This window comes from Nipponia nippon, unplaced genomic scaffold, assembly GCF_047370975.1.
Source record: "Nipponia nippon isolate SJK-2023a ecotype South Korea unplaced genomic scaffold, ASM4737097v1 scaffold_17, whole genome shotgun sequence".
NCBI classification, from domain to species: domain Eukaryota; kingdom Metazoa; phylum Chordata; class Aves; order Pelecaniformes; family Threskiornithidae; genus Nipponia; species Nipponia nippon.
Genome location: NW_028262333.1, coordinates 2,662,881 through 2,683,343, shown reverse-complemented (window position 1 = coordinate 2,683,343; position 20,463 = coordinate 2,662,881). Strand labels below are relative to the sequence as shown.

At 48.8% G+C, this 20,463-nt stretch overlaps 1 protein-coding gene across 3 annotated transcripts in view; it reads left to right on the top strand.

Annotated features, from left to right (window-relative positions):
• The window catches only part of NSD1 (nuclear receptor binding SET domain protein 1), a 66,846-nt gene that overhangs the window by 36,778 nt on the left and 9,605 nt on the right, over positions 1-20,463 (top strand). For all 3 annotated transcript variants that reach the window (XM_087754047.1, XM_087754045.1, XM_087754048.1), the window contains 12 exons: positions 1,798-1,941; positions 2,359-2,482; positions 3,019-3,219; positions 4,653-4,832; positions 5,162-5,318; positions 5,615-5,820; positions 6,409-6,521; positions 9,142-9,411; positions 11,497-11,613; positions 13,040-13,181; positions 13,626-13,732; positions 16,914-17,118. In XM_087754047.1, the coding sequence (XP_087610173.1) occupies positions 1,798-1,941; positions 2,359-2,482; positions 3,019-3,219; positions 4,653-4,832; positions 5,162-5,318; positions 5,615-5,820; positions 6,409-6,521; positions 9,142-9,411; positions 11,497-11,613; positions 13,040-13,181; positions 13,626-13,732; positions 16,914-17,118 (1,966 nt within the window). The remainder of the gene's footprint in view (positions 1-1,797; positions 1,942-2,358; positions 2,483-3,018; positions 3,220-4,652; positions 4,833-5,161; positions 5,319-5,614; positions 5,821-6,408; positions 6,522-9,141; positions 9,412-11,496; positions 11,614-13,039; positions 13,182-13,625; positions 13,733-16,913; positions 17,119-20,463) is intronic.

Here is a 20,463-nt window from a genome sequence, read left to right as displayed (position 1 = left end):
TGGTAGGGTGGCAGCAGCTTACGTGCTCCTTATCAGTATTCCACAGGCTGCATCGCTGCCAGCCTTCCAGCGAGATTGTGATGATAGTCTAAGGCTGGGCACCCTGTGGTATGTTAAACTGGTAGTAGTTTGTAGCTGGGACTTTCACTTTTTTTATTTGTGCTCAATAAAGGCAATTTATAACATTCATCTTTGTATTGTGTGCTTTAATATACTGTCAGTGCACCAGTGCGTCATTGCTCCACAGAACTCGGGTGGCTTTAAAATGTCCCCAAATAAAAGCATACTGCTATGTTCAGGGAATGGAAAAAAAAAAAACAAAACCAACCAAACAAAACAGGCAGAGGAAGCATCATTATTTGACCAGAATACCAGCTCCAGGTTCTTGCAACCTTAAACTTTGGGAGATCTTTATGTCCTTGTTTTGCCCAGACCGTGTTCAGGGGGCATTCGGTTCCGCTTACCAGCTTTAGTAGCACCACAGCTCAGACTGATGCTCTCCCGTACAGAAAGCAGTGCAAAGTTCCCTCTCGTGGTCGTTAGCTGGACTCCCGGCACCAAGCAGGCTTGAAGGGGTGAGAGTGATGGCTGCTGCTCCTGCCAGCAGTTTGAATTCCTCACGAGGTCTTTCAGGTGTCCAGTTTGTGTCTGGGCGTACACTGGGGTATGGCTTGGTGACCCAGGGAGGAACTGGCAGCTGCACACCGAGATCACTCAGCTGACTGCAGTGAGCTGGGATGTTAAAAAATGGCAGGGTCCTTAAAAGCGCTTAGCTAAAGGCATCGTTTTGGTGCAGCATTAATGGCCCTTAAGGCATACCCGCTCCCGAGCGGCAGCTGGGCTGGTGGGACCGCTGAAGCGTTTCTGGCTGTACCTGGGAGCTGGCAGGATGGCGTTTCCTAGCTCTTAATTGCCCATCCTGACCAAAGTGAAGGCAGCGCTGCCACGTGCAGCTCCAGGACAGCAGTATCTTGTGGTAGAAGCAGCACCTCTAGGATACCTGCTGCTCTCCTTCCCTCTACCGGTGTCTGGGCAGGTCCCATGGACGCATCGGAAGGTGTCCTTCCACCTCGGGAAGCTTTACGGCAGGATCCCTGACTTGGCCCGTGAGGGTGCGGTTGGGCCTTTATCGTTCGGAGCCCATCTCAGCGGGATGCTCTTTCACCAGCAGATGTTAGGGTCAGTGCTGTGGTGCTCATACGGGACAGATGCTTATGAAAGAGTCGCTGCCCCAGGCAGGCCGGTGGTGTAAATGCCCTGCTGCGCTGTTCGCTTTGGTGTTGGCCAGCTCATTCATACTAACACAGGCCTTGAGTACCTACGTGCCTGTATTTTACATGGGTTAGGACAAGCCGAGACAAGCGTGGGGAAGAGTCTGGTTCATTTGCTGGGTGACAACTGCAATAAAGATTGTTTGAAGTTTTTCATTTGCATTTCCAGTGCAAGCAGACATCAGCATGCAGAATGCTTCAGACTGTTCCAGCCTACCTGATTTGTTTCTATGCAGGGCAATGCTTTCTTCCTCAGCCATGACTCTCCTTCCTCAGAAAGGGGTTATGCGCAGGAAAAGAATTGTGTTGAGTGTGTATTTTTTAATGATCTAGTAAACTAAGAGCTCTTTCCTTTGCTTTCCTTTTTTGTAAGTCTTTTGGTTGAACTGTCTGGGGGATGTTCTCTCCAGGGTGGGTAACGTGCAGACCAACTGCCAAACCTGTTACGTGCTCAGTGGCTGAATTTGTAGTTTCCGAGTCAGGACGGGAACTGCTGACAGCCCTGATTCTGGATTTCTTTTTAAAGGGGGAGACATCGGTTCATGGGACTGCTGCAAGCCCCAAAGAGGGCAATGAAGAGGGATCAGAGAACGACCACGGAGTGCCTTCGTCCAAAAAGATGCAGGGGGAGCGTGGAGGAGGAGCAGCTCTCAAGGAGAACGTGTGTCAGGTAGCGTCCTTGAAGAAATCTCTTAAAAGCTTTACCACTGTAAAGTCTTTTTGTGTAAGTTCTGGGACATGCTAGTGCCCCAGATAAGCACAGGTAGCCACAAGGTGCTTCTTGTAGCGTTAACCAGCTTTTTGTGCTCTGAATCAAGCCTTTCGTCTGTGATTGCCTCTCCTCCTGCTAAAGTTCACACGTTAGGGAGACGTGACCAACGTAGGATTCATTTTAGCCGATGCGTGGTAGTGGGGACTGGGTGGCAAATGGCGGTGGTGATGCACAAACCACCTGAATTAACTATCACAAGGAAAACTTGGCATTTTCCCGCAGTGGCACTCCAGGCCAGCACGCAGATTATTGCTGTTCGGGATGAGCTGGGGAAGGAGGTGGCTCGGAGCTGACTTTGTGCTTCTTTCCCTGCAGATCTGCGAGAAGCCAGGGGAATTGTTGCTGTGTGAGGCGCAGTGCTGTGGTGCTTTCCACCTGCAGTGCCTTGGGCTCTCCGAGATGCCAAAGGGCAAATTCATCTGCAATGAGTGTTCCACAGGTACGGCAGCTTTTGTCAGTGCAGGACAGGGTGCTCGTTGGCTGCTTACCTGGTGATTCCTTTGCCGGAGGGATGTGCCTGCAGCGGGGCCGCTAACTAGCTCTCCGTCCTCTGATTATTGGTTAAATGATTTATAATGACTTTCTAATTAACTGGTCTTACTGTTGATTCAGGCAAGTGAGGTGCGAAGAAGTGAACGTCCAGGATCTGGTGGGAAAGAGAAGGGGAAATTCTTATCTGGGACTAGTCTGGAGCGGGCTGGAAAGGGGGCAATGGCTAAGTAGGGCTGTCGATTTTTGGTTTTCTTCTTATTTTTCCCTGGCTTGCAATCACAACTATAATAATTTTTTTTTTTTCCCGATCTGGGGTTTTATTGCAGCTGCAGGCAAAAGCAGCCTGCTGCGGAGACCTGTGCTTTGGGCTAGGTCCAGCAGGTTGGGAAGTTGTGCTGTGCTAATAGGCAGCCTGGTGGAAGCGTCAGGTCTTCATTTAGCCCTTCTGCGTGACTGGTATTGTGTGTGCTGCTCTTTCTCCAGGGGTCCATACCTGCTTTGTGTGCAAGAGCTGCGGGGAAGATGTAAAACGGTGCTTGCTGCCCCTTTGTGGGAAGTATTACCATGAAGCGTGCATACAAAAGTACCCGCCCACGGTCATGCAGAACAAGGGCTTCCGATGCTCCCTGCACATCTGCATGACTTGTCACGCTGCTAACCCAGCAAACGTCTCTGCATCTAAAGGTACTGAAGTCTTCTAGGGTGGTCCCGGGGCTGCAGTCAGAACCCTTTTCTTTGTTTCACGTCCACCGTGCAGTTGCCTGGTCCGCTAGATGTTGATTTTTCTGTCCTTGCCCCAGTGCTCGCTGTAGCGTTTGCTGAGGGATGGCTTCGGGAGGGGTGGTGTCTGTGTGCGAGGCTGCTGCTCGTCAGCACTCCTGATGGCCAGATGTGGCAACTCCAATGTTCTCCTCTGTCCAGGCGCTTGGATGCCTGCACGTCCAGCGATGCCACATGCCTCTCGGGGTTTTTCAATAAGTCTCTGGGGCTGTACGGACACTCTCGTGTTTCTCCTGCCTGCTTTTCGCTGTGCCAGTGCTGCAGACGATGCCTGCTTAGCAGCACTGGCTATCAAGGCAACGGGATAGAGAGCAGCGTAGTAAAAACTATGATATTGTTCTAGTTCTCCTTTTTTTATAATGCAAATTCTCGTCTTGCAGTCGTGACACCCTTGGGCTAAGCTGCTCGGGCAAACGTTTGTTTGAGCTGTTTGCAGCAATACCTTGACCTTTATCTCACATGATTAAACTTAAAACTTTTATGTGATTGCCTTGTATGTTTGCTTCTAAAACTGCCTTTCTTTAAATCCTTGGTATCTTAACACAAGTGAGAATAAGACCAGCTCTATTTTTATCCTCAGGGTCTGTGTTAAAGTTGTCTTTTTTTCCCCTCACATATCAGTATTTGATGTAGAAGGCAACACTAAAGCCTAGAGCCCACAGCTGACCGCTTCCCACTGAACGTTTGCGTTGTGTTCCTCTGGCTGCTGCTTCTCAGTGGTGGGATTTACCCCTTTCCTCCCACCTCTTTCCCTGGTAATCGTCTCCTGCGAGGAACTGAAAACAGGCTCGCAGAATAAATGGATAAATTGTCTTGGATAAATTAGGCCTGTAGGCAACTCTGAATTCTCCATTCTGGAATTTCAGGGTAAAATCTGATAAAGTGGAAAGGCAAGCACCGATGTTTTCAGAAGCTACGTGGCTTGGTTTCATTATGTGCAGCTAAGCACTTGGAACACCCCCTCTGTAATTACTGTCTGAGCTGATTTACTAATTATTTGTGTATGATAGGAAGCAGTCCCAGTCTGTGAACTCTTGAACTGTTTCTGCACAGCGTGCAGGAGGTTTTTCACTTTTAAATAATGTCATTGTGTATAAGTTATATACAACTATATATATGTGATTTTATATATATTTTGTTATATTAAATAACTTCATGGGAATCTAGTGAGTATGTCATGCACAGTCTATAAAAAATTAAGATTGGTTTCCATTTCCAAAGATCACCTGTGGTTGCTTGTTTTGAGCTTAGGTATCAGTAGAGATGAGTTTTGGGAGGAAACAAAATACCGTCCTTCTTCAGAGGTTCACTGTGTTTCCGACATGTCCTGGTGCTAGGTCGCTTGATGCGCTGTGTGCGATGCCCGGTTGCGTACCACTCCAACGACTTCTGCCTCGCTGCTGGGTCCGTGGTCCTCGCCTCCAACAGCATCATCTGCCCCAACCACTTCACTGCACGGAGGGGCTGCCGCAACCACGAGCACGTCAATGTCAGCTGGTGCTTTGTCTGCTCGGAAGGTGAGACGGTCCGCGCTGGGTCCCCTGTCACCAAGCGAGGCCCTGACAAGAAGTCATTAGAGCGGGCAGAAGCTTTGCCCGTGCAGAGTGTGCCAGTGAGAGCTGCAGAGAACAGCTCCTATCCATCCCCGCTTAAGTCCAACTTCAGGCTTAGAACTTTTTCTGGATCCTTAGAAGGGTTCTTTGTGTAGCACGAGTAGGGCACGAGCTGTTGCAAAGGGTTTGCAGAAGAGCATCATGCCCTTTTCTCAGCTGTTTCTGTCTGGATATGTGGAGTCAAGGGCTTTTTCACAGCGACTCTGATAAATTCCTCCTCCTTTTCTTTGCAGGGGGCAGCCTTTTATGCTGCGAGTCGTGCCCGGCTGCGTTTCACCGTGAGTGTCTAAACATTGAGATGCCGGAGGGAAGCTGGTATTGTAATGATTGCAAGGCAGGCAAAAAGCCACACTACAAGGAAGTAGTCTGGGTGAAAGTTGGGCGCTACAGGTAGGTGGAGGTAGAACAGACTTGTCCCCATCCCTTCTTCATGCAGTGCTCGTGGTGATAGAGGTGAGAAGCTGCTCCTCTCTGCAGGGTACAGTGCAGCAGCCTCTGGCTTTTTTGTGTGCATGTAGCAGCTGGTAAAACGTGTGCTTTCCTCCTCCAGTAGCCTCTTGTCCCCCCACCAGCCTCACGGGTAGCCCTCACGCACTTTCCCCCCACGACTCCATGCAGTAGCATGCTTCTGAGGTGGTTGGAAGTGGGGAAGGCAGAGGTTTCATCTGCCCTTCCCTGTGTTGCAGGTGGTGGCCAGCTGAGATTTGCCATCCTAGGACAATTCCTGTCAACATCCAGAAAATGAAACATGACATCGGCGAGTTCCCTGTGCTGTTCTTCGGCTCCAAGGATTACCTGTGGACCCACCAGGCCCGTGTGTTCCCTTACATGGAAGGTGATGTCAGCAGCAAAGACAAGATGGGGAAGGGCGTGGATGGCATATACAAGAAAGGTAACTTGTCTTCATCCAGGGAGGTACAGGTTCTGTTTCTCTTCGTTCCCATTTGGAGAAACGACATTCTTATAACAGAGAAAATACCTTTTTAGAGCTAACACTAAGTTAAATTTGCAGAATGAGCTGCTGCTAATCTGTCATCCAGCTCACCCAGAATATTCATTGGTCTGAGCTCGCAGAGGGGGAGGAGTGTGTGCAGATCTTGAATGCTTCTCCAGCTCTGACATAGCTGCTCTAAATCTGAGCTGCTGCTCTGTCAGCTTCCCTGTGTCTAATACAGTCGTTATCTGTGTATAAAAATGCACTTGAGAGTTGCGAATGTGGCTGCCTGATGCTTCTGCCCAAAAGCTAGCTGACAGTTGGGATGCTTCATCACCACGGGCGGGTCCCTTACTGTAACAACAGTCCCTACGAGTGCCCTGCTGCCTGGGCCTTTCCTTCACCCTCCTCCAGCGAACCTCTGCCTCTGGAGTTCGCAGCCAGGCAGGTTTGCTTGTGGAGCTGTGAGCGCTGGGTGGACACTGGCAGCCCAGCTCCGTGTGAGCAGAGGGAGTTCCTCGTAACACCATCTGTTCTCTCGCTTAGCTCTTCAGGAAGCTGCAGTAAGATTTGAAGAGTTGAAGGCACAGAAAGAACTGAGACAGCTTCAGGAAGACAAAAAGAACGACAAGAAACCTCCTCCCTACAAACACATCAAGGTGAGGGCAGGTGGGGGGGGCAGGTATGGAAGAGAACTCTTGAGCTGTCGGTGCAGGTGATCTACAGGTATACAGAAACATTTCTGCTGTTCGGGCATCTGGCTGCATTTGAAGGTTACTTTGGTCCTCTTGGCATTTTAAGTCATCCTCCACCGAAAGGATTCAGGTATGCACAGAGCTGTATGGAAGGTGGACACCAGTAATAGAGGTGCTCTGGTTTACTGGAACAGATCTGGACATCTCTGTGCTGTTCCATGTCAGTTGTGTGGTCTGAAGGAAGAGTCTCTCTACCTTGGGGACTTAGGGGAGAGCGCTAGTAAAGCGCAACGTGCGCAGGTACTGTGTGGAGACGGTCAGGGTGCAGTGGAGGAGAGCTGTGGGCGGGATGGTGACCCACGCTGGAGCTTGATAGTATCTTGTTTTATCTCTGCTGTTGTTTTATGTCTTTTTCTGTATCAGTTGGTGACCGAACAGAAATATCAAAGCAGATGTATGTGCAGGAATATCGGCCCTTTTGCCGAGTTTTGGGGAACTCTTCGTGTTTAGGGCTGGATTTTGAGATAGAATTGGAGGAGCAATAGAAGTCCTACAGGATGGAGGTGACTTGAGAGGAGAGCTGGGGCCAAGCGGGTACATGTGCTTGAGATGTGGGTCCAGACTGATCAGAAGCCCAGTGACTCAGGGATTGTGTTCCTCTTTTTTTATTGCCTCTATCTGCTTCTTCCCTTTTTATGTGGCAAACTATGAAAGCGTAACTGATCGCTGGCACTTGTTATTTCTAGCTAGGATTTCTAGGCTGGCAGCTCCTGCCTGAGTTACAGTACAGCATAAAGAGCACAACTGAATGCTGTGGCAGCAGTATAGGTCAGGCAGCTTCAGTGAAGGAAATCCAGTTTCTCATTGTACGTATTTTTAAGCCTGTCTCTGGCCGTGACATGAAGGAACTTTGGAAGCAGTTTGGAGCCTTTGAAATACCCTTTTAATATAAATAATAATGGTCATGGTCATTAGCCATGGCAGCTCTTCTGAGGTCTGGGTGCAAGCTGTTTGTCTCTGTGAAAGCAAAGCAATTTGCAGGAGCATACGGTGAACTGGAGAAGGCTTCAGGGTGGAGTGGCCAAAGCTGGCTGTGTCTGCTCCCATCCTGGCCTTCCAAGGAGATCAGCACCTCGGGGTCCATCCCAAGGAGCGGCAACACGAGAGACTGCTGCAAAATATACTTGGGATCCTTCATCACATCAGGGTTGTGGCTAGTCCAAGCATTTTGGAGCTGGTTTTGTACCAGCAGCGCCTCAGAGAGTTGGGCAGGCCTGCTAGGTGTGCATGCCTGCTGAGAGGGGTACCGCGCTCCGACGCCGTGGTCGCTTGGGGTGGCGGTGCCGGAGCCAGCAAGGGCACCTCTGTCTGCCTGGTGGTGGACGGTCCTAATCCCGTGAGTCTCGTCCCTCTTACCGAGGTGCTGAGCTAACAGTCTGAGTAAGAGATGGGAAGCAGCAGAGGAGAACACAAGAACAACAAGGAAGGTCGGAGGTGGGAGGCGGTACTAGGAGGAAGGGGAGACTGTGTGTTGAAGAGATTAATCTGGGCGTTCTGCAGGATTTGCTTTTAAACGAAGGAGGATAAGGGCTCGGCCGGCCTCTGCAGGCTACCGGCGCAGCAACTTTGCTCTGTGGGTGGGACTAGATAAATTGTGTGGGGGCTGGAGTAGTTTTACTAAATGATCCTCTCCTTTCATGTTCTGGCAGAGGAAAGGGAGCTAATGGTATTGCTCGCCTGGGCAAAGAACAGCAAGGAGCTTTTCTTCAGTGTCTCTCTCCAAAGTCCTGACTCTCTGCCTGCCTTTCAGCGTTCGCTGCCTTTAACCAAAACCAAAGGACCCTGCTCGTGCCACAGACATGCCAGTCGCTTCTCCACCCGGTGCTGCACTCTGCTTCCTTCCGGAGCGGTTTTTAGAGAGCTCGTTGGCTTAACTCTGAGCTCCTCTTTGGGCCTTCCAACCCCAGCCTTGCCTGGTTTTTCTTTCATGTGCATCTGCAGGACAGTTGGGTAGGGAGCTAACTGCTTGTGGCCTGGTGCGTAGGTGGGCCCTCTGTACTGTCACGGGCATGCCAGCCTGGTTCTCGTAGTGACAGCCGAGGGCACAAAACAGCTTGAAGGTAACAAATTCAAAACCCAGGGCTGTAAGGAAAAGCGAAGGAAAAGGACCTGACACTCAGAGACTGGAGAAGGTGCTGTTTCACGCAGAAAATGGTTTGGTGTCGGTCACGGGAATGGTGTGCACCCAGCGAGAGCGCTGGGCCACCTGGGCTGGATGTCGGCACGGTGGTGATGGGAGGGGGACACTTGGCAGCCTCTCCCCGCTCCGGGGTCACGGAATACCCACTGCACCGGGGGATGTGAGTGGGGGACCTGCATCCTCCTTAACTCTTGCCTCTAACCATCTGCCTCTTGAAATAGCGTGCCCAGAAGTACGTATGTGCCTCTACTTGTGTCCTTCTGCCTCTCGCTGTAACTAATTCACACTGCAGCCTGTCAGCTTGTAGGCAAGGGTTGAGTGTAGAAGTGCCTGTCAGGATAACCTGTTGTTCTTAAGAGCTAACGTCCTTCATGTGCGTTCAAGGTGAACCGGCCAGTGGGTAAGGTGCAGATCTTCACGGCAGACCTGTCCGAGATACCACGTTGCAACTGCAAACCAACAGATGAAAACCCATGCGGCCTGGATTCGGAATGCATCAATCGCATGTTGCTCTATGAATGCCACCCCATGGTCTGCCCTGCTGGGGAGCGCTGCCAGAACCAGTGCTTCTCCAAGCGGCAGTATCCCGAGGTACAAATTTTCCGCACGCTGGCACGAGGCTGGGGCTTGCAAGCCAAAACAGACATCAGAAAGGTAGGTACTCTGTTTCTGCATGTAATTTTCTCTTGCCACTTCTCTCTCACTCAGTGTTGGTTTCACTAGATTAGAAAAATTACTATCTTCCATAATTTGAAGAAAACTTCTTGCTGTAGAATACCATTTAGGAAAGAAGTGGATGAATTTAACTTCTCCAGTCCTGACAAGACTGTTCTGGTTCAGCTAACCAAGCAAATGGTTGCATGTTGATGTCCTGCAGGGTAAGAAAGGTGATTGCTCAATCTGTCTGCTTGTGCGGACGATGGGCTTTAGGAGTACACCAGAACACTGGCCTGAAGACAGTGCTCAGGATTTCCAGATGGAGAGCAGTGATTAGACCTCATCCCCATTCTTGAATAGCCAGGCTTTTCCAGCATGAGAATCTTGTATCAGAAACTGAAACCAGGGCTTGGCTCTTACAAAAGGGTGATGTCTTGGAGATGGCTGTAATTATTGCGAAACTGGTATCTCCGGCTAAAACACTTGTATATATTTTTTTAAGTGTAGAGAACTAGTTCTGTGGATACACGTCCGTGCTGAATGAAGAAGGAAGAATGGTAAAACAAAGATAACCCCAAAGCTAAGAAAGGGTGAAGTGAAACAGAGGACAATTAGCATAGTAGGAGAATGTCTGAAAAAGCAGTAGGGACAACGTGCTATGGAGGAGGGCTTGATAGCAGAAGGAAAAATGTGAGTCTGTCGCGTTCAGGCTTTGCTGCCTGCTGTGATACAGGTTAAAGGATCTCTCTGCCATTCTGTGCGCCTGTTACGTTTCACTTTCCGCAGCCAGTCTGGAAAGAGCAAACCTCAGTTATTTCGTGGAGGCGCTTATTGGCCCCAGTGGCGCAGAGCTGGGGTTCCCTTTGAGGGTGGAAGCACGGTCTCTGCAGTAACTCACTGCAGGGGGACGCCCTGGATTCACTGCAGGAGCAGGTGCCCTAGAATCACAGAACGCTTTGGGATGGCAGGGGCCTTTCAAGCCCATCCAGTCCATCCCCCTGCAGCGGACAGGGACATCTTCAACCAGATCAGGTTGCTCAGAGCCCCGTCCAGCCTGGCCTTGAATGTTTCCAGGGATGGGGCATCTCCCACCTCTCTGGGCAACCCCTGCCAGTGTTTCACCACCCTCATCGTGGAAAATTTTTTCCTTGTGTCCAGTCTGAATCTCCCGTCCTTTAGTTTAAAACCATCACCCCTTGTCCTATCGCTACTGGCCCTGCTAAAAAGTCTGTCCCCATCTTTCTTATAAGCCATCTTTAAGTACTGAAAGGCCGCAATAAGGTCTCCCTGCAGCCGTCTCTTCTCCAGGCTGAACCCCCCCAGCTCTCAGCCTGTCCTCACAGCAGAGGTGCTCCAGCCCTCTGGCCATGTCTGTGGCCTCCCCTGGCCCCGCTCCAACAGCTCCATGTCCTTCCCGTGCTGAGGACCCCCGAGCTGGACGCAGGGCTCCAGGGGGGTCTCCCCAGAGCGGAGCAGAGGGGCAGAATCCCCTCCCTCGCCCTGCTGGCCACGCTGCGGGGGATGCGGCCCAGGAGACAGTTGCCTTTCTGGCCTGTGAGAGCACATTGCGAGCTCATGGCCAGCTTTTCATCCCCCAGTACCCCCAAGTCCTTCTCCTCAGGGCTGCTCTCCATCCCTTCATCCCCCAGCCTGTATGGATACCAGGGGTTGCCCCCACCCAGGTGCAGGACCTTGCACTTGGCCTTGTTGAACCCCATGAGGTTCACACAGGCCACTTCTCAAGCTTGCCCAGGCCCCTCTGGGTGGCAAAGAGCTGTTCTTGTTGTGTACTTTTATGCTGTCCTTGAGTGTTAATTCTTTCCGCAGCACAAAGAATAATCTGATGGCTGTTGTTGCTTTATTTAATTTATTTCAAGTTACTTGTTGAGCGTGTGAAATGGACGTATGATTTGGGGCTCTTAGTGAAGATTATAGGGTCAAGGTGGCTGTAAAGAACAGAGGAAGATTTTTATGAAAAGGTTTCCACAAAGGAAACAGGAGCTAAGTTTTAGCACAAAGGTGGATGTCCCTCCATCCTGGAGGGAATTTGTCTCATCAGCTTGTTGTTTTTTTCTCTGGCAGGGCGAATTTGTTAATGAGTATGTGGGGGAGCTAATTGATGAAGAGGAGTGCCGAGCCCGAATCCGCTATGCTCAGGAGCATGACATCACCAATTTCTACATGTTGACACTGGATAAGGTATGTGGAAGGAATTGCTCTTGCCAGGATCCTAGACAGAAGTAAAATGATTGTAAGGAAGGCACGATGGGGGTCTTCTCCAGCAAGTAAAAAGGTGCTAAGAGTTGCTGATGAGCTGGTCTGCATTTCTGCTAAAGAGAAGACTCAAAGAGTGGACTTAACGTGCAGTACAGCAGTTTGAGGTTGGATATTAGGATTAGGAGGGGAGTCTGAACCGACCATTGGAGTTTGATCGGAAGAGGTGAGGCAGTTGTCTGAGAGCAATTGTCTGAGGATTGCAGATCCTGTTTCAGCATAACAGGGTGAATTTGTAACCTCAGGACCCTTCCCAGCAGCTGAACCACAGAGAGTCCAGAACTGGGCTGGTGTGTGCCAGAGAAGGCATCGGTCCTCGGGTGTACGAGTATCGGGCACAGTGAGACGCTGATTTAAGTTCAGATCCCAGGTCTTGCTGATGGAAGTAGAGGGTTGGGGTTTGTTACGCCCGCAGACTCCTCAGTGGGTCCTGGAGGCCAGGTTGTTGGTGTGAGCTCCTGACTTTCAGAGGTGAGTGGTTTTGTCAGCTGCTTTCTGCACTTTGTCACTCAACCTTGGAAAGATTAGAAGGAAACCATGAAAGCAGGCATGGGAAGAAGCTGTCGAGTGTGGGACAGGATGACACTGGGACTGCTTTCTGGCTCTTCCATCTTGCTGGAAATTCACACTGACTGTATCTTCTTCTCCTTGTCTGGCTGATGGGTGGGAGCAGGGACAAAACTAAGCGTTAATATCTCCCTCATTATTACAAACCCAAATCTCAGTTGCAGTTGCCCTCTCCTCTCCGACACGGTCTAACAAACGGTAGTGTACCGTACAGAAGCGTACCTCAGACATTACATACTGTTCCTCTTTTCCTTCTATACATTGACATACAAGAAATAGGAACTGGTATTTTGCTTTTAAGCAGAAGTTGGGGCCTGGAACCGCAAGCGCTGCCTTGGAAGTGTGCTGATCTAGTGTTTATCCAGTACTGACACCGCAGGGAGAGCTAACTTCCCAGAAAGCAGCAGTAGCTCTTTTCTGGCTGTGTGGGAGCCCATCTGTCTTGGAAGAAGAAAATGATGTTGCACAGGCGACCGTATTGCCCTATAATCTGCCGGCCCCAACCGGAGACATAGGTGTGTGGAAACTGGTTGGGTGCCTGTCGATTGTCCAGGCGACCCAGCAACACCAGTGACACCAGTCCCTTACGCTTGGTTAAAACACGTGTACGAACTCCGGTGCTTCGCACGCGTCATCGGATGCCTCCCTTGTCATAGTTTTCGCTACTGATGGATGCTTTCCTGCTAAACTTGGGCTGCAACGGTTGGAGCAGGACATGACAGTTTTCTAAATGTGTTTTTCTGGTTTGTTTTGGTTTTTTTGGTTTTTTTTTTTGCAATTCCAGGATCGAATCATTGATGCTGGGCCAAAGGGCAATTACGCTCGATTCATGAACCATTGCTGCCAGCCAAACTGTGAGACTCAGAAATGGTGTGTGAATGGCGATACTCGGGTCGGGCTCTTCGCAATTGTAAATATCAAAGCTGGTAAGGAACCCTGCTCTGTCAGTACCTGCAGTTCAAAGCGTGGGAGTGTTTCTGTAAGGAAAGGGGAGGGTTTGTAGCTCCCTGGGAAAATATTTAATTTTTGTTTTCACGTAGGCAGTCGTGAGACTTAACACCAGCACTGACATAATGAAACGCAATACATCCGTGGTATAAACGGAGGGTCGTAGTTCTGATTTACGGGGTCAAGAAATGGAACTAAGCGTGCTGCAGCGTGGGGTTGAACGCCCTTTTGGGCTGTAGTGTGCGGTAGGAGCGTGGGGTTGCGCTGAATTTTCAATCCACACAGATCTATGGGGAAACTAATAGTTGGTATCCTTGCGTAGTTGTGACAGTCATTTGTGTTGTTATATTTCAAAAGTGCTTAAGACGTTCTGCCCCGTAGTTCATTACAACTTGCTTGGTTTTGATCTGCTTTTGTGCCAGGGACCGAGCTGACTTTCAACTACAATCTGGAGTGTCTGGGAAATGGAAAGACCGTTTGTAAATGTGGTGCCCCAAATTGCAGTGGCTTCCTAGGAGTACGGCCAAAGGTACAACGCCTCCTTCAAGCTTTTGTTCTTCCGAATCACCTCTTTGCATAGATCTGTATCATTTGTTGCAGAGATTTCAGGGAGGGTAATCCGGTTTCAGTGTGGCCATGAAAACACTGCTTGAAATGAGTTGAATATCCAGGTTTTCATTCTGAGAGGGCAGATCTTAGACCTGAATTATTATGGTTGCTATCAATAATGACAGGAAAATGTATTTTACAAGAAAAGAGTAAATGAAAGATTTTTTTTCCAGAATTTCCTGCTTACTAGCATGATAGTTTCCATCACATTAGAGGGGCAAAGGACAGGCATGGGAAGGACTTCCATCTTATAACCAAGAAACCACAGCTCAGCCCATTTCCCAAAGTAAAGGACCGAATAAATTGTGAGCATGCATGGAAGGCCAGCAAACTCAGGTTCCTTCAGACTTGCAGTTGCTTTAGAGCCAGAAAGCTTCTGCATCACCATCTTTGCTGCAATAAGAAAGTTCCTGGGTTTTTTTTTTTTTCCTCCTTTTGGTTAAGCGAATTAAGTGCACACATCGGACAGGAATAAGAAGTTTGCCATCTCTGTAGTAGAAAAATCACTAGCTTTTAGAACTCACTGACTTTTGAAAGCTTCACGTTGTAACTGTAATGTTGCAGTAACAGGAATTGATTTCAATTACCTTCTCATGTGAGCTGGTTCTCACTGGGAAAAGGAAGTAACAGGAGCAGTTGGCCGAGTTCCCAGCTGTCACCAGCTAAATCTATGTCTCAGCTGTTGGTTTTTGTTTCAAGAGCTTCACCAAATCGGTCTGTAATCCCTCTGCTCTGGCATGTGGATACTGGCGGCTTACTTTTCACAGTTTAAGGGTTAAAAGCTCCAGCAGCACAGTTGTTAAGCCCCGTCAACATATACGGAAGGTTTTGTGAATTCTCCAGAGAGCTTAGTTCTGCAGAAAAATTAACTTATGATTAAAAAAAATTGATGTCCTCAGAAGTTGACAGATGAGGTGAAATACACATCTGATGTATTTAGTTCTTTTTTGGGTTCCTATTTAAAGTTCAATTGATTTTTGTGCTGCTCCTGTGTTACACATGGCTTGACTGTCATTTTTGCCCTGAAATTGCAGGTTGCATGATGGAAATCAGAGAAAGGTGCCCTTTAGTTGGCATTAACGGTCCATTGTGGTGCCTGAGGCGACGCATTCCATCTTGATGAGATGGACTAAGAAACAATACCCAAGAAAACAGGACCTTGTTGGTTTTTTTTTCAAATTCATCCCACAATAGATCCATTTTTAAGCTTCCTGAAGATACAGCAAGACAAAACTTCCCTGATTATACTCAAGTTCACTCTTAAAAGTGACCATTCTAACTGGGAGTGTGGAAGAATGGTTGGGAGTCTATTGTGCTGCAGTGAGCAAGTGGAAATCGCTTAGTCCAGCTGTTAGACCTTGCTTAGACATTCAAATTAGCTCTGAAAGGTTTTTCTTGTTCTCTTTGTAATTAGATGGCCTAGGTGCTAGGCGCTGAGAATAGGTGGAATAGTTTAGGTGGAGTGATTTCACTGCCTGCATTTTCAGTGATAAGAAAGGCCTGACTTGTCCCCATTGTCAATGGGAATGATGGTATGAAAACAGAAATATCCCCGTCTGAAGGGGAAGGAAACAATCTAAGAGATGTAAACTCCCTGGTGGCAGGACAGCTGGATAACCACCTCCACCAGAGTCTGAAATTGTAGGTCTGGAGACAAAGGTTTTTAAATGTTTTTGTTTTTAATCTCGATAGGAGAGCAATGAAAATAGTGCCCAATATTTATGCAGAATAAAGGATGCAAAAATCGTCTTGTAGGCACACAGAGATGTTCTGCATGGAGAACGCATACGTGGACACGAAGATTTGTGGGAAAATGGCATAAAATCTAGCTCATGTCTGTTTAGATAAACTAAACTGATAGTGCTGTGATAAGGTCACTGGCTGGGGACAGGTGGCATCATCTTTGTGGGGTTGAGTGTTGGGTACAATGGGAGGCTTAGCCTGGAGAGGATCCGTGCCGGGGGTTAGGAGCGATCTGAGGACCTAGCTTGAAGGGGCAGCGTTGGAGGAAGGCTTAGGCCAGGGAAGAGAGCACTTAAGCCATTTAGATGCCAATCTTGGGACCAGTTGTGGTTATTTCATTACTGCCTGTAACACAGCCGTTGGAAGCGCGGTAATTCAACTGTACTGATGACACAAAGATGTCAGGCGTCATCTGTGTGGGAGAGGATGGGGCAGTTGGAAAGGAATGACTGGGAATGGGCTGGAGTTCAAGAGATTCAGTACGCCAGGGTAGACACCTGGAGGGTAACAGCAGGAACAAATCTGCCACGAGAAGGTCATCGATGAGGAGTCGTGGTGGAGAAGGAGCCGTTGCGCAGTTCAGCTGCCGCAGGACTGAGCTGCCGCTGTGAGAAAGGCAAATGGAGATGGTGCTTTGGGAGGGGTTTCCTATTCTTCTGGAGAAATGTTGATGTCATTGTACACAGCCTGCGAGGCATCATCTGAAGTAGCGTGTATAATTCTGTAACTTGTGTTTTGGAAAAATAAACTCAATAGGGGCAGAGAAGAGCCATTAGGAAGACTGAGGGTGCAGGCTGTGAAAGGGTTTGGTTTGTGAGGAGAGTGTGTCCCGGTGGTTACTTCAGGGAGGGAGAAAAACTCGGAAAAGAGCAGCGTTGACACGAGAACAAGTAGGTCTAAACTGATCACAGATAAGTTCAGACTGAAAACGGAGAGAGGAGTGAGGAACGTCAAAAAGTGCAGGAAGGCCTGGGAGAGGCTTCTCACGAGTCATGGGTGCAAGGAGACGCGGCTGCTTTGGCTGAGGACCCGAAGAGCCTGTGCAAAGGTGGCATGAGCTCAGTGACACCCGGCAGCCCCTTGGCTCCTCATTCTGCTGTTGCTAACTTATATATCCCAAGTTTAACCCGGCTTTGGTGCAGGGCTTCCAGGCTCTTTCAAAAAAAAAAAGAGAACTATTTGCTATAGTAACTCGGTTGACAAATGTTAAGAAGCACTGTAGAGATGCTCCGTACGTTTCAGGTACAGCTGGCAGTGGGATTTTTATTTGCAGGGTTTGCAGTTATCTCCACCATAGCAGGAAGGGAACAGATGGAAGGGGCAGAGACCTGCATTAACTGACGTTGTCTCACCCGCAGAGCCAACCCAGCCTCACCGAGGAAAAGTCCAAGAAGCTAAAGAGACGGCCACAGATGAAGCGCAGGTCGCAGGCGGAGGTGATGAAGGAGCGAGAGGACGAGTGTTTCAGCTGTGGGGACGGAGGGCAGCTAGTTTCTTGTAAGAAGCCAGGCTGCCCCAAGGTGTACCACGCGGACTGCCTCAACCTGACCAAGAGACCTGCAGGTCAGTGCTCCGCACGGCTGGGCTCTGCTTGGGGCTGGCGTTGGCTCGAGCTGTCCCAGGCATCGCTCATCACCTTGCACTCACGTCACAGCATCTTAAAATTCAGAGAAATCTTTCTGGCTTGAACAGACTTTGTGGCCCACGCGACACAACGCTGGTTTGCACCCCACTGTGGCTGCAAAAAGATGAATTAATTGCTGAAGGGGGAGCTGGTCCTTGCCTAAGAAATGGTGCTTGTGAGCTGACCCCATGCTTGGGGCCTGGCAGAGGACAGTCCCACCAATAGTTGACGTATTGGTTCCTCAGGTTGGCCGTTTTCCTGAAATGGAAGACAATTGAGTGAGTTGAATGGTGAGGAAAAGCACCGATGGAAAATAGAGAAGAATGTGTTAACTGTCTGCATAGCCATGAGTTCATAGTTAAGGAAGAGAATGGTATCAAAGCATATCCTAGTTTGTGGTGAAGTGAGGGCAGAAATTGGAAATAAAAAGAAAAAATATTCAAAAAGTACTTCTAGTTGGGTGCAGAGAAAGAAATAGGCTCCCTGTATAAGTGATAAAACAGCTTCGGGTTCGTTAGTAGCTCAGGAGGTGTAAAGTAACATCTGTTAGAGGGAAAGCTTTAAGTTGCATTTAAAAGTCGTAAGGGAGCTGTTTGAGGGGTGTTTCTTCTGTTGTTTCAATTTGTCTTCGTTACTAAAGGAGTTCCTGGGACCTTTAATGAATGTTCAGGTTTAACCGATGCTCAGAAAGGGAAAAAGTCTGACCTGAGACTTGCTAGGCCAGTTAGCCCGATGGCTGCCAGGCCAGGGGGATGGAAAAGCTGATACGGGATCAAGTGCCTAAGGAATTAAACGGTAAGAACATAAACAATACCAGCTGACAAATTTTTAGGTAGAATAACTCATCAAACCTAATTTAGGGGTTTTTCTAAGACAATAAATTCAGTTAATAAAAGCAACCGCATTGAAGTAATTTGTTTAGGAGGCGGTAAGCTTGATTTAATACTGTAAGCATTGTCAGCGTTAGAAGTTCTCTGTGCAGCGCTGATTTTCTAAACACATCAGAGGCAGGCTGAGAAACATGGAACCAAGCGGTCTCTGATAGTAACTGCCAGGAGAGTCACCGCGACAGAGCGTTTCTGTCAGCGCCCCACGGGGAGCCAGAACGAGGCGTTCAGCACCTCTCGCTGTCGTTTGGCAGAAGGTGTAGAAGGGCTCGTAGCGTATTTTGTAGGTGGCAGAAGTTACGTGCGTGCGTGTGTTAAGTTTTGGGGAGAATAGGGCCTTTATACAGGAGAGCTTGGGTTGCTCATTGAACAAACGCTGTAAGGCAGCGATGTGAAAGCCAACGGGACCGCAGGTCATTCCTATGGAAACGTCATCATTCAGGGTGAGGGAGTCCTGAATATCACCTTTCTGTCCATTTTTCTGTGCTGAGACATCCTGGCAGGTTTTCCCATGCTTTAAAGTCTCCAGTAAAGGAGAATCCAGCATTTAGCCTGTTCCCCTGGTTTCCATTTGAAAAGTTTCCCCTAACAGCCTGACTTGAAAAAACAAAGGATTGCCATCTCTTCAATACCCATTTTTTGACACGCTGGGAGACTGTTATCTCCTTAGTCCTTCTCCAGCTTAAACAAACACAGCCTCCCCTTGCAGCTCTTATTTTCTACAATTATTATTCTTGGTCTGCTCTGGACTGTGTCCCACCTGCCTACACGTTTTTTAAACTGTGGTACCAAGAGTATTTTAACAGTATTGCAGCTGAGGCCTTGCTAACGCTGACAGAACAGAATAATTATATTTTGTGTTTTCATAAAAATATCTCAGGAAATGAGATTTGACTTGTTTTTCAAAAGTAGCTTTTATATTTATGTGATGTTTATGATTTGCTCTATCATCCTTGAGGCCTCTTGTCTTGATCCTTTTCACGTCTTTATTTTATTTCTTCCTCCTGCAGTCCTGCTTTGCACTGCTCTTTATTTAATCGCACCTTGTTGGTGCAAGAGCATCTGTCCAGTTTAAATTCTGAGCCTGTCTAACCAGATTTTTGCAGTTCCTCACAGCCTTGTTGTTACCTACCCGTTTCTGTAAGAGTATTTGCTGTTCTGCTTCCAGGAATTTAAATTAAAATACAGACAAAAATAGACTCCTAAAGGACAGCACTGGAAATGCCCCCTCAGTTTGCCAGAAGACCATTAAGAGCAGTTTCTTGGGAATGTTTGTCAGCCAGTTGTAGCCATTTTGCCATTTTTACACGTAGGTTGATGTTTTCCTAGCCTGCTCCTTAAAGGACATGAAAGGTTCAGCCCTTTTTACTTCAGATGTTTCTTCTGCCGTGGGCATTGCTGTCGAGTAATTGGAATTTCCTGCCTGTTTGCGTGTTACTAATTGTGTGATCTTACTTCCGAGAGCTCCTCTGCTCCAGGCTGTCTCTGGAGAGGCTGCTTATTCATTAGGCCTTTTATTCCGTCAAAGACCATTAGAGTGGTTTGATAGGATTTATCCTTCCTATCCTAACATACTGTCAGGTTTTGACTTATTTTCCATCCATACAAATGACCTCTTATAATAATAGTCCCAGAGTCTTTCCGGTGGCCAAAGTGAGTGTTGAGCGTGGTTCTCGGGGTTGCTGACGGTGCCGGGGGAGCAGCGACAGCCTGTGCTGCAGCACCGTGAGCCCGAAAGAGGGAAAACCACGGTGTAATGTTAAACATCCCCCCCTCTGAAAAGGATGCTGAAAAATTGGAGAAGATGCAGAAAAACAGTGTACGTATTTTGAGACCGGAACAGAAGCCTTGGACTGGCTTCAGAGGAGGGGAAAACACGCTACGTGTTGTCTTCAACCCCAGGGGAAAAGCAGCGTGAGAGAGGGGAGGGGAAAGCTGATGTTGCACAAGTGCATGGAAAAATGCCCACAGCTGCTCAGTGCCGTGCTGCAGTCGTGCTTTTTTTTCCAGCCTCCCTGGAGAAGAGCTGGTAGCCAAAGGCACAGATGTGTGGGCTTGGTCCAGGGAGTCTGGGAAGTGCTCTGGCCCCGGGGGTGTCGACGGCTGCCCTCCGTCATCGCTCGTGCTCTGCGCGAGGGCTGCTCTGCAGGGAGCTGCTCTTTGCAGCAAGGCAGGGAGCCGGGGGGCCGGGGGTTTTGGGGAGCGTGGAGGCAGGAGGCGTATTTGGAAGGGCAGCCTGTGGTGAGAGGTCAGGGACTCAGCATCGTGTATCCTGGGTGCAAATGGTCTCACTGTTCCTCGTGTCCATGAACTGGTGAGAAGCATTTGGTAGAGACGGCGACAGCCTTGGCTGGGGGAGCAGGGAAGTGAACCAGTGAGCTCACCTACAAGTGAAAA